Genomic DNA, 17,048 nt, shown 5'->3' on the forward strand with positions numbered 1-17,048 from the left:
ATATATATATATATATATATATATATATATATATATACTACTCCATGAAGTAAAAGTCATCAGAGGTCCCTACATGAAACAGTTTTCTTCCTTTTTTTTTCTCTTCTCAGTTCAAAGACCCTCTACTTTAGAGTTGAATTAAGAAATGATCCTAAAAAAATCAAGCTGAAAGGGCAATGTATCTTTTATCCCCTTCTTCCCACTCTCTTCTCTGCTGGAGGTAACTGCCTAAGTCCAAGGGCATCTTCTTAACTTTTCCCCTTTAATGATCCTTATCTATTTCCCATTCGCTCTTTTCCTTTCTTTCCCCTTCTATCACCTCCCTCTCCAAATAAAAGGGAAAATATTCTTTCAAGAAACATTCCAACTAGTTAATTGTGTCAACAGTTTATCAAGTTATTCAAAAAGTATTTGATAATTGTCTTTAGAGGCAGCTGTCCTAAAGGAAGGGACAAAAAGATCCTCTCTCAGTGAATAATCATGAAGATTTATTTCCCTTAGCTGATGTGAATCCAAGGTGATAGTGTGGCTAAAGCTCTGGACTTGGTTTCACATCTTGTCTCAAGCACATACTATGGGGTGAAGGATGATTTTACTGTTCAGCAGTGAGCTATAACTTTGGAACTGTAAGGGGGGAAATAAGAAACCAGGATTATGCATCTTTGCAAACTTAGAAAAAGGCATGGGTTTACAAAAGGGTCTGATCACACACATGTAACTGAAGGTGCAGTTCCAGAATCTGGGGAAGATATAAAACTGAGGACCAATGACTGTTGAACATCCATTGTTCCTGTTTGGCCAGGAGAGCAGAGAGTCCACTTCCTGTGGCGGTTTATCTATACCTGTAGGAGGTGACTTGTCTTTCCTGATACCCAGAGGTCCTGTAGTCCAACTAGTGAGAAGATTCCTGAGATACTGTCCATCCTTGTCTCCAGTTACCATCTCCCAGATATCTTTTGAGCTCCTGATTACTGATTCCTGAGAAGTTTCCTAATTGAGTGTGAGTGAGAGCCAGACCCTGATAAACAGTCTTTGGACTAGAGGCTTACAGCCATCTTGGCCTCTGGAGAAGGGATTGAGAACATCTAGATTCCAGCTGTCTACTCTGACAAACTTTTACCGTGACTACCTTTAATTTGAGGACCAGTCAGCTCAGATTAGGTAGTAGTCTGAGTTTTTAGAGAGATCAGAGTAGTGAAAGTGTAGCTTGAAGAACTTGAAGACAGTTTTGTGAGAAGCCCGTAGAAAGGAGGGAGGAATATCTGGATTTTAAGATTAGGGACTCCTTTTTCTCTGGTCCTCCATAATTTCTTTTCAGTTACTATAAATAAACCTAATTTACTGTTTATAAGGAAGAGTCAGATTGCATTGTGGCCTAAGAGGTGACTCTCAGGCCTACTCAGACCTGGAGAGTAAGTACCTCTGAATATATAACAACAACAACTCTACAAACTCCATTGAGTCATCTTACTCACCTATTTCAGAACACTGGGCAAAGCTGCTTTTGTTAAGTGCCTTTGCTACTTTGAATGTAAAGAAGGTACTTGGAATGTGTTTATGCCAGTGATGGGCAAACTTTTTAGCCAAAGGAAAGGAAATGCTCATCTGTCAGTCTGTTTCTAAGGCAACTCTTTCAAAGTTTCATTGTATTGTATCCTACTCATTGTATTCGTCAGATTAGGAATAATGTCATGCAGCCATATAGAACATTTCAGGGGCCGCATCTGGCCCGCAGGCCATAGTTTGCCCATCACTGGTTTAGGCTATGAGCTAGTAAAAAGATGAAGAAGGTGATTCTTGTTCTCAATCTGCTTCTTACCATTTAATTGGGGAAATACCTAATGAGCTATATAAAGTGCTATAAGAATTAGAAAAGGGGAGACTTTACTTCAGGCCAGGGTCATCCTCTGCCATGGAAGACATTGCATTTGTGTTAAATTTTGAAAGATATTAAGATTTTGACAGATAGAAAGTTCAATGAGCAAAAGTGGTTAAGTACAAGATGTATTCAGGGAACAAAATGGAATAGTACAATTTGACTTAAGTAGAAATATAAGGAAGTATAGGGAGTAGGTTGGAGACAGATTGTGGAGTGTATTCACTGGCAGGTCAAAGTGTACGTTTTATAATGAATTGACTGGGAACCATTTACGGTGTGAATGAGATGTATATGGTAGTTATATATAATGGTTTGATGAGAGGGAGAGACAAAAAACAGGTTCATTTAGAGGTGCTTTTTTGTTTATAAACTTTTAGCTCAGGAGGAAAGAGAAAGATGCTGCCATAGGAAAAAAAGAAGCAAGTGATAAGAAGGAAAAGATTTCATATCTGATACATAATCCCTCACCCTTCATCCCTTTCTCTCCTCTTTGCACCATAAAATGACTAAAGAATATAGCAGGTCAAAGAGCAGTACTTCAGAGAGTATTTCCCCCATGACAAAGGAGATCAGTCTATTCAAGTGGCACATAGGCATACAAATTTAAGAACATTATTACAGCAATCTTGAACATTAGTATAAAAATGTGAGTTCTTTTTTTTTGTAGGGTTTTCATATTACTAGTAGAAGAAGAGAAGACAAATACTATATCTATCCCTGCATATGTTTCAGAAACCTCTATTATGTCAATTTTAAAACTTGGAGGATTATGAGGCAGGGGTTATACAACCCACTGTTGGTTCTATAGGTGTATAGAATATAGGTGTATTTGTGCTTGTTGCTTGGTTGTTTTGCAATCTATGATCTCCAGTGCTTTTAGTCTATTTTTTTCTCTTTTAAACATGTAACTTTTTAACCTCCTTATTAAAAATAGTCTCATAAAAGTGGCATAGTTTTAATTTTCCTATAGATAATTATTACATTTATTAATTTCCTACCCTATCATTTAGTTAATTTGATGTGCTTTGATATATAGTATAGCTATTTCTGAAAAAATTTCATAGTTAAGATTATAAGTTAAGATATAGATACTTGATGATAGCCATAAATTAGTCAAGAAAGAACATATATAATAGCAATAGAATCCAGTTTCAGCATGAAACATGATGAAGAAATAGCTATTATTTTGATCTCTCAAGATTTTAGAATAATTTTATCATAACTACTCGTCTACATGACTTTCAGTACCTTGGTACTTGTAACACAATAGGTGCAAGAGACAGTTATTGATATAATGGTTACAGAAATGGCCTTGGAGTCAAGAAAACCTAGGTGTATGTATGCATACATAAATGCTTATGTATTTTGGTGTATGTATCTTATATGTACATACATACACACGTATATAAATTTCTCATAAAAGTTGACTTGCTAAAAATTTCTATCTCAAATTATTTTCAGCATCAGTGAAAGCAGTAGTTCACAAGGTTTATCCCAGCCATCTACACAGACAACTCAGTACCTGAGAGCTGATACTCCTAACAATGCAACACCTGTTACCAGTAAGAGTTAATTTAAGTCTAAAACTGGTTTGGTTTTTTTTTGGTCTTAGTTAATAGGCTACTAGTGATTGTAAGTGGTTGGCATCACATGCATATAGGGAACTTAGATGAATAGAAATTAAAGCTTTTTAAAAATTAGTTTTCATGTATATGCATATGTGTAATAATGTGTTTATATATATATATACACACACACAAGTATAATACAAGTTTGAATATATACAAGATATTTTAATTCTTGACTAGTTTTATTCTATTGCCCACATAAACCTTGTGGAATGTAAGAACCTTATACGAAAGCGGAAAAATCGCTCAGGTAGTAAATGAGATGAAAAGATACGACATCAGGGTCCTCGGTTTATGCGAGACCAGATGGAATGGAAGCGGCCAGACCAGTCTGATATCAGGCGAAACCATCATTTACTCTGGCCATGAAGACCCGGACCTCAAGGTCCTCAAGCTGTTTGGTATGAGTCCATTGAATGCCCGTAGTATTGTCCTTGGTAATTCTTCTCATGGTCCAATCTATGACCATCAAGAAGATAAGGGGCGAAAGCATGCAGCCTTGCTTCACTCCGGTCTTCACTGTGAAGGGAGCCGTCAGTTTCCCATTATGGATGACCTGGCAGGTAAAGTCTTCGTATAACCGCTGGATGATGTTGATGAGCTTCGGGGGAATCCCGTAATGCTGCATCAATCTCCAGATGATGTTCCTGTCTACGCTGTCAAATGCCTTCTCGAAATCCACGAAAGTCATGTAGAGGGGGGACTGCCACTCGATGGACTGTTCGATGATGATTCTTAGGGTGACAGTGTGGTCGGTGCACGATCTGTGCTGGCGAAACCCTGCTTGTTCTATTTTCAGCTTCTTGTCCAAGGCCTCCTTCAGTCTTTCTAAGATGACTCTGGTCAGGATTTTGCTGGGAGCGGATAGAAGCATGATTCCTCGCCAGTTGCTGCATTGGGAAAGGTCACCTTTCTTGGGTAGCTTCACTAGGTAGCCTAGTTTCCAGTCTGTCGGGACTTGTTCCTGTTCCCAGATCTTCTGCAGGAGGGGTTGTAGCATCTCCGCTGACATTTCTGGGTCTGCCTTGAGTGCCTCAGGGGGGATGCCGTCTGGACCTGCAGCCTTACCATTTTTCATGGTCTTGATGGCTTTGATGATCTCAACTTTGGTAGGTGGGCCCGTGTTCACCTGAAGCAGTTCGGTGGCTGGTGGTATGTCCGGAACAGTTGGTGGAGGCGGTTGGTTCAGGATTTCTTCGAAATGCTCTGCCCATTGGGCTCTCTGCCCTGCATCGCTTGTTATTGTCTTGCCAGTCTTGTCCTTTACTGGCTTGCTAGGGTTGTAATTCTTTCCCGATAGAGTTCTTGTTATTTCGTATAGCCTCTTCATGTTCCCCTGCCCAGCTGCTGTTTCTGCTTCTTCGGTCATATCGTGAATGAGGAAAGTCGGAAGACCAAAACAGACCTGGTGAAGATCTGCCAAAAATGAAACAAAAACAGTCGGAATGACATGGGCCCAGCTGGGGGAAGTTGCCCAGAACAGAGTCCACTGGCGTGAGATGGTTGCGGCCCTATGCTCCTAAGGAGTCAACAGGAATAATAATAATAATAACATAAACCTTGAACTTCCTCTGCCATGTTCCCTATACCTTTTGATCTAGTTATAGGGAATACAAATTAATTTGAGTATAAGAACAAGCAAAACATAAATACAAAGGTGAAACTGCTCCCATAAATAACTGTACATGGATTTTCTTTTTTTTTTTAAATCCTTACCTTCCATCTTGGAGTCAATACTGTGTATTGGCTCCAAGGCAGAAGAGTGGTAAGGGTAGGCAATGGGGGTCAAGTGAGCCCCAGACTTATCACACAAAATCTGGCAGCTTCTACCTTGAACTTCTTGGAATGCAATATTCCAAGAAGCAAAGATAGAGCTTATAAGTAAGTATAACTTAATCTGCAAAGCTGATTAAAATCCATTGGGGAAAAAGAATGGAACTTTAATGAGGAGAGAATTTTCAGCGTTTCTGGTGAATACACCAGAGTTGAAGTGCAAATCCGAGGGCTTACAGAATCTTAGAAAGGTAAAGATATTTTAGCAATTGGAAATAAGGAGGGATATGGTGCTCTAGTGCTAAAATTCTAAGAGAAGAAGAAACAAAGTGCCCCTTTGGAATCTTATTGTTTACAAAGGGGACTGGTAGAGATCTAAGGGTGTAGTGGTTCTGTTCTACAGGTTTGAAGAGAAGAAAGGGAAGCAGGAGTGAAACGAGCTAGTTTAGAAGAGAGAAAGAAGAGGATAATATATTTTGTGTCTTTTATTTGGGATAAAAGAGATGTAATTGTAGGAATACATTTAATCCAGCTGGGAAACAGGGATAGGGAGTTGGGGTTATGAGAAAAGACAATATTGGAGAGGAGATATTTGTAAGCAAAACAAACTTCCCGATCCTTGAGTGGAAAAAAGAAAAGAACTAGAATCTAAAGGAGTTTCCTGAATTCAGTGAAATATTATTGCGTCATTAAAAAAAGATAAAAGATAGTTTCAGAAAGTGCTAGGTAGTATGAACTGATGAAGAATGAAATGAGAAGAACCAGAAAAATGACTTATCTGTGGACAGCATTGTAAAGAAAAACAAGAACTCTTCTGTACCAACCACATATCCAGAGGATCTAAGAAGGGGCATGTTTACCCCCTTTTTGAAGAGGCAACAGACTTAAGGTTCAGAAAGACACATACATTTTTGGACACGGCCACTTTATGGATGTTTGATTTAACTATACTTAACTTGCTACAAGGTTGGGGTTTTTTGTCTCAGTTTTTAATTGGAGTAAACTAATGATTCCAAAACAAGTAGGTCATTGAAACTTTTTTTTTATGCCTAGAAGAAAGCAGAAGATCAAAAAGAATTACAAACAGGACAACTGTTAAAATGTGAAGTACAGTATTATCCTTTTTTAAAAAAAATTAAGCAATATGAAATGGAAACTTATGATGTCTTATATAGTCTCCCTTTATGTTCTATGTATATAGAAAGGGTCTTTTTTGTGGTGTTTAAGTTCATAATAAAACATTTTCAAAAGAGAGATGTGCATTTAGTGAAGACAGAACTCTTTAAGGACTATCTGTCCCTCAAAAATTGCTTTTATTCTTTGTTAAGTGGTGATTGGAGAAAGATTAATCACAATCATTATAGCACTTTTAAAATTTAAACTTTCCTTACAACAATCCTGTAATGTAGATAAATTAGCACACCATTTATTAAATTGCTAACCAGTAATTATTTCTTCTTATCTTATAGCTTTTGGGAATGGGAATTAGCCTTTCTGTCTTTCTTCATGTTTCCCAAATTCCCAAATACCAAAAGATATCATGATTTGATTCTATTAAAATTTTTTACTTTCAATCTGTTTAGCAACATTTTTGATCCTCTGAGTGAATAACTACTCAACATTTATAAATTTCATTTCATTTACTTGCTGATAAAAATAAGGAGAAACTAAATCTAAACACTCCTTCATTATATGAAGTTAAAATATTTATATGGTTACACATTTTATTAGAAAATTAATTCTAATAAAATCTTCCTTTTGGGAAGATTAAGATAATTTTTTTAGGAAATGTTTTTCTAGTTTGTAAAAATCTGTCTAGAAGAAGTCATTAGTTTCCTGATGTTTTTCAGATTACACAGTTGATAATCTACAAACCAGTGCTTTGCATGTGACAATACACATGTATATACAATTGGAATAGTAATATTTTTAATAATGTATTGCTGTCTGCATCAGATTATTGCATGGTGAAGATGGAGGAAGGATTATCTGCTGAGAATTTTCAATTGTTTTTCAGGAGAAAGTATTTACTGTTTTTTCCTTTTATTATTTCTATATCTGTTCTTTGAGTATTAACTATTTTATGTAAGTAATTATAGAAAATAATGGTGTCTAATTCTTATTATAAGGGTATTTATATTAGTTTCGTTTCGCTCTGTTGGCTCCTCAGGTTATCCTACATTACGGATAGAGAAGAATGACCTAAAAAGTGTCACTCTTATGGAGGCCAAAGCAAAGGTCAAGGATATAGCAATTTCCAGGGAACGAATAACACTAAAAGATGTTCTCCAAGAAGGTATTTATCTTCTCAAAACCAGTTTTTCAAGTTATGTAACATTTTGAATATGCTATCACTTGAAAATCAATATTTAAATATTTACAATTAGATATTTATTTTCATATTTAATTATTAAAATTAATGGTTTGGCTAAATATGAAAATTATAAATCTTTATTTACAAAATAGGTGGAAAGAGCGAAAGCAGAGGAATACAAAAGGGTAGAGAAGACATTAATCTGTCTAACTAAATATTGTTCTAGTGTTTGGCTCAGCCAGGACTTGTTTTTTGTTTTTTTAATTTTTTTTTTAAACCCTTACCTTCCATCTTGGAGTTAATACTGTGTATTGGCTCCAAGGTTGAAGAGTGGTAAGGGTAGGCAATGGGGGTCAAGTGACTTGCCCAGGGTCACACAGCTGGGAAGTGTCTGAGGCCAGATTTGAACCTAGGACCTCCCCATCTCTAGGCCTGTAGGACTTGTTAACCTTCAACCAGAAATGAACTCTCTCCAGAAGACAGGAAGGGAAAGCCAGCTATCCATTCACTCAAGTTCCCTCCAAGAGGCAGGTCAAGACAATGACTTGAGCTCAAGGTGACTCCTGAGGCCTACTTTCTTCAGCCTGAGCCAACCTTGAAGCCGACTTCCTTCTTGGAGTTGACTCTTTTCTTGGAGTTGACTCTTTTCTTGGAGTCCACTCCCTAGCCCCAGAAATTCAGGGCCTTTTATAGTGGCTTCTTGTCTCCTCCCCTCTTCACAGGGGCAAATCACAGCTTCCAAATAGTCTAGCACTACTCAGGGGGCAGTGTTTGTGGAAACCAATTCACTCCTGGAGAAGTGAATACTCATTGAAAGAGTTCACAGTTTCTGAGGGTGTGAACTCTTAAAAGAATTCACAAGTTTCTGACTTGTTGAGGTCCTCCACCTAGTTCAAGCTTGTATTGATTCAATCAAAAGGTAGATGAAGGAGAGTTAATCCTGTCTTCAGGATCCAGTGAGGTTCTTAAGTTAGTGTTTATTCAGGATATACAATAGAGTAAAGAATTCTCTTTCACACATATCAGTGGTAGGTTGAGCAACAAATAAATGGCTTTGATCTTCATATTGTCTTAGAAAACAAAACACATTTTTTCCTTCAAAAATGTTATTTGTACTTTGCTTCTTTGCATGTTAAATTTACATAATAAGTAGTTTGGGAAAGTTGAATTATTGTTATTTAAGTACCTTTTTTAAAGTAATATGTTGTTTTTCCATTGTATTGGAGAAGAGAAGATTGAAAATCTACTCACAGAAGATTTATTCATTGGGTAGAGAGAGGGAATATATCCATTATTTCCCTTGTTTTGCACTGAGATTTTCTTCTCAATTTTCAGAATTAAGTGATGAGGAAATGTGGCCAGAATTTAGGGAGTTACATTTACTAGTTACATTGACCTATAAAGTGGTCAAACTCAGGCTAGGCTAGAAGGATGGGAAACTGCAAAAGAGAAAATGAAGAATCAGTTCTTCTAACTTCCAAAAGAGGGAGACAAGCACCAGTATAGTCAGTGCACTTTTCATAATAATTCCCAAATTAAACTCTGAAATAAAAAATTCTAGGTGAAAGGGTACTTTTTCTGAAGACTAGTTTTTTGAGAATCTGTATTTAAAATTTTTGAGAATATTGAATTATAGACATATCAAAAACTGATTACTTCAGATGAAGGATAATTCAATGATCTCAACCTTTCTCCTCCCTTAATATGCACTTAATTTAGAAGATGAAATTGACAAAGCAATGTCTTTCACTCTGGCTACCATTCAGCTGTCAAAGCGATCTTCCTTTAGCAGACTTCCTCAAGTATGACCATGTCATATCCTTCCCCTTCCTCATAAAGTAAAGGGCATTAGCTCCCTATTAACTCTATAATAAAATATAAAATCTTTGACTTTTGAAGTTTTTTTCAAACCTAATCTCTTCCTACTTTTCTAGACTTCTTGTACCTTACTCTTCCCTCTATGTATTCTGCATTCCCATGATATCTCCTTACATGCAACAGTCCATCTCTGAACTGAACATTTTTATTGACTTTCCCTCATGCCTGGGATTCACTCGCTTCTCATTTCTACCTCCTTGTTTCTCTATCTTCCTTAAAGTCTTAGTTAAAGTACAACCTTCTGCAAAAAGCCTTTCCTAGTTCTCCTTCATCTTTGTACCTTCCCTCAAAGATTATCTTTATTTTATCCTGTTTTTTCCTTGTTTATATATAGTTATACATATAGTTATGTATAGTTATATATAGTTATGTATATTATATATGGAATACATAATATAGGTATATATATCTCTCCTATTACACTGTGAGATGAGAGACATTTGTCCCCATTACATAGTAAGTGCTAAATAAATGCTTGTTAACTAACTGATCATTTCATAGTTTGTCTACTGTCAGCATAACTTCTTTATTAAGATATTCAATACACATCATTAAATTCTGACTGAAAAGTCTGTTTCACCTCCCATAACCTCATTTTGTTAATCACAATTATAATTTTTCTATGGGTTTGAAACTTAACACTATAAGAAGGTATTTAAATTGACAGTTTTTCTTTTACTTATCAGACTATATCATTCTCAAAATTCTTCTTTTTAGGAACCTTTGGGCGTATTTTCCATGGAGTTTTAATAGATGATAAAGATCCCAACAAAGAAAAACAAGCATTTGTGAAAACTGTTAAAGGTAGGATTTTTCACAGTGTCTTCTTTATTTTAGGTGAAGTATAATTATCAGTAGACTGTCTTAGGTGGTTTATTCATATAGATTACTTGTATAAAGTTATTTAGCATTCTTTACCACAGGTCACAAGGAGATTGAGTTCTCAGCTCTTTAAATCATACTTTTTAGACAAAGAAAGTGAAAACAAATGGATTAACATGCAAAAAATATTTTAAATCCATTGGGGATCTTGCCAGTGACAAACTAAAATTTGCATGAATTAAATGCATCATTATATGAATTCAGTTTTGTGATAGTGACTGTCTCAGAAACTGAAATTCTATCCTTATTTATTAGATTTCAAAGCGACTATTCCATTCCAAATAAATATCCTTTTTCTTTAGCTGAGGTCTTTTTGCACCATCTTTTTTTGTTTTTGTTTTTTTTTAGACCCTTAACTTCGGTGTATTGTCTCTTAGGTGGAAGAGTGGTAAGGGTGGGCAATGGGGGTCAAATGACTTGCCCAGGATCACACAGCTGGGAAGTGGCTGAGGCCGGGTTTGAACCTAGGACCTCCCGTCTCTAGGCCTGGCTCTCACTCCACTGAGCTACCTAGCTGCCCCCTTTGCACCATCTTTTGATGTGTCCTAGGATTTTCTTTTCTTTTTTTCCTTACTAGTTTTATTTTTCTAGTTTACTACTAGATAGAAAAAAATTGTTCATCACAATTTTAGCACAAGTTTATTTAAACAGGACTTCTTACCCAAAACTATGAAACTTAATTTTTCATTTTCATTTCTTATTTTTATACTTTGTTTGTGGAATACTTAAATTAACTTATAATTATTGTTCCTCTTGGCCAGTTTTGGAATGAAATAGAAATATATGTTGGTTTTTACTGTGTTTTATATGTGGTGTTTAACCTCTTCATGTATCACAAGGATATTTTTACTTTGAAAAAGAATATACTTAGCCCTTTTTACTGTGTAAATAAGGTCAGTTGTATAGATGAATTGCATTTAATTGTTTGTAAAATAAAATGTTATTAATGCTTATATTCTTAATACAATTAAAAGAATTAATTGAAACATGTTAGGGATATCATAAGGATACTGGATATTCTTGTTTTGGAAAAAAATGTTTAGCAGTTTATTTACTTTGTATATGACTGGTTTTATCAATTAATAAATTTAATTTTAAAATAAATTTACCAGTGTGTATGTTCCTAAATTCAGTAAAAACAAGTAGCATGTTAGCAATTTGTCTCTAGAAAAAATATGATATTAAATGTCTTTTGGATTTTTAGTTCATGATGGGCTTATATCCCATTTTTTACTTAATAACTGGCCTTAAGCAAGTCACTAAAGCAGGACTTCAGCTGTCTTATCTGTGAAATGGAGGCTTTCATCTTGTTGCAGCCTTTTTCATGGCTTGAACTTTATTCCCTAGAGGCTCAAGTCCAGACTTTTTCCTGGTATTCCAGGTCCTCTGTAACCTAGCTTTATCTGATCTACTTCAGCAAATTTTCCAGTTTTAGTTACCAAATCATGAATTGTACATTTAATGTCAGGTATTTCTCCTTGAGGTGATTCTTTCAGATTAACAAAATGAAACATTCCAGTTTGCTACCTTTACTCTTTTGCTGCTGATACTTTCTTCTTTGGAATGCTATTTTCCTTTTCCCCCAACTACCCATGTTTACTTTTCAAAGTCCATCCTTTCTCTTGAAATCTTTTTTGGTAATTCCATACCACATTGATCTTTTTCTTTTGTGAATTGTTTCATGAATATTTAATTAGCAGTTTATTGTGTAGTGATGTGCTAATATTTATGCTGTTTATTTTTTTTTACCTAGATTACAATTTTTTCCTGGATAGTGGTAGTTGCTTATTCTACTTTGAGACTACAATTACATATTAAAAAAATTTTAACTTTTGTTTTAAAAACATTTTTGAGCCAAATTCCCTCTCTCCCTACCCTCATTCCTGAGACTGGCAAGCACTCTAGTAAAGGTTTTTCATGTTATACCTTCTCTCTTACACATGTAGCAGAGAAACAACATGACATAGAAGGTATTTAAGTCAGGAAGCCTTGGGATCAAGTCTCACCTCTGATCCACACTGTTGGGGTATTGTTGAGCAAGGTCCTTAATCTCTCACTGCTTTGATCAATCCACTAAGGCTGCAATTCACAGAGAAGTTACTGACCTTTATTGGTAAGGAGAGTCTCCCCCAAATTAATTAATTAAGGGTATTTTTCCATGGTTATATGATTCATGTTCTTTCCCTCTCCTCTTCCCTCCCCCCTCCCAGAGTTGATGAGCAGTTCCACTGGGTATCATTGTTAAAAACCTTTTTCTGTATTATTCTTATTTGCAGTAGAGTGATCTTTTAAAGCTAAAACCTTCAATTATATCCCCATCAAACCACATGATCAATCATATATATTTTTTTCTGCATTTCTACTTCTACAGTTAGTTCTTTCTCTGGATATAGATAGCATTCTTTCTCCTAAGTGTCCCTCAGTGTTGTCCTGGGTCATTGCATTGCTACTAGTAGAGAAGTTGATTACATTTGATTGTGCCACAGTGACTTGCTTAGATCACAGATTCAGGGTCATATTTTTCTCTCTAATCTTCAGCCACTCCCTATATATTGTTTCTTCCCTATTGCCTTCAAACATTCCCACATTGCCCATATCCTTTAAAAGAAAACTTCACTTGATTCTTCCTTCCCATCAGGCTGTTGTCCTGTGTCTTCTCTCAGTTAAACTCCAAGAAGAAACCATTTGCACTGGCTGTTTGTACTTCCTCCCCATTCATTCTTCATTCCTTTGCTATCTGGATTTTAAATTTATCATTCAAAACTGATTGCTCTTTCTTAGTTCCCATCCTATCCGACCTCTTTGTTGCATCTGACACAGTTGACCATCCTGTTTTCTCCAGGTTTTTCATGACACTCTTGTCCCCTGGTTCTGCTCCTACTTTGTTGGACTACTCCTCAGGTTTCTTTAACATGCTCCTTAGCCAGGCCTGCTTCTGTTGTCTCCATTGTCTCTCTTGGTGTCCTCACCTGTTCCTATGGCCCTACTTATCTCCTTTTTCCAGGCATCTATCATATCTATATTTCCAGCTCCATTCTCTCTCCTTAGTTCCAGTTCCACATCACACACTTATTTTATTGGGCATTTCAAACTTGATGTCCTGGAGAGAGCTCATTCAGTGCCAGACATTCAGTAAGCACCTATTAAGTACTTACCATATGCCAGGCACTGGCACTGGGGATACAAAGAAAGGCAGAAACATGGACTCAACCTGTAATGAGTTAACATTCTAGGAAGAGGGGTAGAAAACAGCCATGCAAATGCTATACCTAAAAGATAGATATAGTATAAATGGAAAATACTCTTAAAAGGAAGGTACTAGCAATAGAAAGGCTGGGAAGGATTGATAGGAAAAGCCTCCTGCAGAAGATGGGATTTAAGATGAGTCTTGAAGGAAGCCAGGGAAGCTAAGCGGGGGAAGATTCCAGGCATGGGGTTCAGACAATTTGGATATGGAGTGTTGCATGTGAACAACACAAAGTAGATGGCATAGCCATCTAATAATAATGGAAGTTGAGGGGAGGAAAGACTGGAAAGGTATGTAGGAATCAGCTTATAAAGGTCTTTCAGTGCTAAATGGGATGTTTTATATTAGATTTATATTAGAAATAATAGGGAGCCTCTAGAGTTTAGCAAGTAATGAGTGATGGTGGTGATAATGTAACTTGAGCTTTGAGGAAGCGGAATAGAGGCTAGTGGGAAGGGACTCGAGGCAGGGAGCCTAATTAGAAGGCAGTTACAGTAGTACAAATGGGAGATGATAAGGGCCAGATCCAGGGTGTTCACTGGGTCTGGGAGAGAATATAACTCAAGTAGCACCTCTACAAAGTCTTTCCTCATCTACCCCTATCCCTACTCTGTTATATCTAATTGTTTAATTTATTTGAATTTATTTTCTTTACACTTCTATATTTCTCTATATTTATTTTCTCCCCTATTAGAATAGAAATTCCTTGAAGGTAAGGATTGCTTCATTCTCTGTATTTGTATTTTGAATACCTAACACAGGACCTGACATACAGCAGGAACTTAAGGAATGATTGTGATAGATATGTCCGGAAATGAATCTAGCTGTCTACTACATGCTGCTGCTTCTCCCTGCATATTTAATAAGTATTTTTGATTCATCCTATCTTGCATTCAAATAGTTATAACAAAAGGATTATATACTAGCTTTCTTCATTTTAAGTTGCTCATTTATGTAACTTGAATACTGGGGTTCTAGGTTTCTATCACTTTGCTGTCTTGTTTCCCACATTCCTTTCTAATATTTATTAATGTTCCTTAACTAACCCCTTTTTTGTACCTTATATCTACCTTCTGTTCTCTTCCTTTTGATCTTTAGGCACATAGCAAAATAACAGATAACATCTCCTGGCAATTTAAGCTTTCCGTTGTTTGGTTCTGTCTTTGTTTCTTGAACTTGCCACAACAAAGTTATTCACTAAAACATATGAGTCAACTAACAATAATGATGACAATAAGAGCTAACATTTACGTGGTACCTCCTATGTGCCAAGCACTGTGTTAAGCACTTTACAACTATTCTTACATTTGATTCTTACAACAACCCCATAAAGTAGATACTGTTATAAATAACTGATATATGAGGGGTAGCTAGGTGACACAGTGGATAGAGAGCCAGACCTGGAGATGGGAGGTGTTGGGTTCAAATTTGACCTTATTCCTAGTCATGTGACCCTGGTCATATCATTTAACTTCAGTTGCCTTAGAACTGATACTTAGCATTGAAGAAAAGGGTTATAAAAAAAAGATAAATAAAACATAGTTTATACACGAGAAAGTCTTTGCTTAATGCACAACTTTCATCTTTTTTTCCTTCTTCCATTTGATTTTAGAGGAAAGGAAAAATATATATAATTTATGGTTCCAAGCCCATAGACCTTCCTTTCCTTGGTGGAGGCTATCGATCCCCTTCTTATATAAGCTAGTGAATGAAGAATATCCTTTCAGAGCTACATTCTGTGAACTTATGAACTTGTGCTAAAGAAAGAAAGGGCTGATGACCTTCTTTCCTCCCACAAAGAAATGGGAAGTGATTGTAGTATCTCTCTCCCACTAGTTCCTCATCTCTGGTTACTAGGATACTTGTTAGACTTCGGACATCCTTTTTTGAAGAAAGAAGAGGCAGATTTAGTGGTCTTCAGAGATACTCTGAAATATCTTATGTTCTATAATTCTCACCTCCCAACCCCAGCCTCTAGTCAACTTTTTATTTTTTGAACTATTTATAGCAGATGTATAAAAGTAATGCTAATTGTAATTAATACTTAACATTTATGCCTAATTATTATGCTAGGTTGATTAGCTAGTAAGTAGAAAGGTGGTATTCTCATCTAGATTCTTCACCCCTAAATCTATTGCTCATTTATTTAGAATTCTGTTTATGTTGTAATGGGCAAAAATAAAATACTTGTGTAGCAGAAAGTGTTCTGTAATTGGAGTTAGGAGACCTGAATTCTAGTCTCAGCCTTGCTACTAAGCAGTGTATGTCATATTATATAAGTAACTTGGGTTAGGTTAGCCTTAATATTATTTTTTCTGAATAAAAGGTTCCTTTCAGGTCTGTCATTTTATAAGTCCTTGAGAAAATTACTTCTATTTCAGGCAGTTTTCCAAAAAAGTTTCACATTTCTTCTGAAACTTGTAAGATATTCTCTAAAAAATGTCTGCTGCTGCTTGGCTTATTCTGAATGGATTTTGATTCTAGTTTATTTCCCTACAGAAATAACTAGGGGGAGGGGAGAAAAAGGAAATAATATTGATAAGAAAACACAATACGGATACTAGGGCTGTTTCTTAAGATAAGATTTGTATTTCCGTAAGTATTTCAAGAGTAGCCTTTCATTCCTTTTTGTGCCTTACTCCTATAAATTACAATGTTCCTCAACTGGAAGGAAACAAGAGAAAGCACAGTGAGTCCTTAGTGAAAATACTGTTGTCATTTTTATCATAGATAAAGAGGAAGGGCATTGACCAAACTACAATGTACTCTTTATAAAGTTATTAATGATATGATGTCACCCATTTAAATGGTCCTGAGATTTTACTTTTTCAAAACAGTCCTTTTTGATTCAGTCTATGAGCTGACAAGGTAGTTCTTAACCTTGGAATTACATGTGCTGACTATACATAGTCTTTAGCCTTGACGATGCAGGAAAGAAAAAAGGGGGAAAAAACATTTCAGAAAAACTGTCTGTCTTTGGTTTCTTGGATTAGCCAGAAATTGGAGTTTGGCTTTTTTATATTCATAATTTTAATTGTGTCAAGGCATTTAGAATAAAAATTTGTTGCAATTAGTGCTACACTTCTCAACTATTATGCTGCACACAGTATTTATGCTATGAAGTTTGGGATGTTATTTCAGATAAAGGAAAATTTCATAAATAATTTTTATTTAACATAAATTTTAGTTCCAGCATACATAAAATGAGAAGCATAGTATTCACAAAAGAAATAAAATTTGCATTTTATACATCAGTAATAACCTCAAAATCCTTAAACTAGCAAAGAACTCAGTGAAAAGAGCTGCTCTTGTTAAGGAGAACTACATACATGGGAGTCTCCTGTTTCTCTTCCAGTGTTACCAATTTAGGATTCAATGTGCCATTCATCTTCAAAACAAAGAATATTCTTACACAAGCAAAGGACTCTGGGTTAGGACTCTGATTAC

General features: G+C 35.8%; 1 protein-coding gene across 1 annotated transcript in view; it reads left to right on the top strand.

The window, feature by feature from the left end:
- Positions 1-17,048, top strand: part of RYK (receptor like tyrosine kinase) — a 112,481-nt gene that overhangs the window by 48,982 nt on the left and 46,451 nt on the right. Inside the window, exons 7-9 of the mRNA XM_044670001.1 lie at positions 3,341-3,441; positions 7,451-7,576; positions 10,190-10,276. Coding sequence (XP_044525936.1) covers positions 3,341-3,441; positions 7,451-7,576; positions 10,190-10,276 — 314 coding nt within the window. The remainder of the gene's footprint in view (positions 1-3,340; positions 3,442-7,450; positions 7,577-10,189; positions 10,277-17,048) is intronic.

Source organism: Gracilinanus agilis, chromosome 3 (genome assembly GCF_016433145.1).
Source record: "Gracilinanus agilis isolate LMUSP501 chromosome 3, AgileGrace, whole genome shotgun sequence".
NCBI classification, from domain to species: Eukaryota; Metazoa; Chordata; class Mammalia; order Didelphimorphia; family Didelphidae; genus Gracilinanus; species Gracilinanus agilis.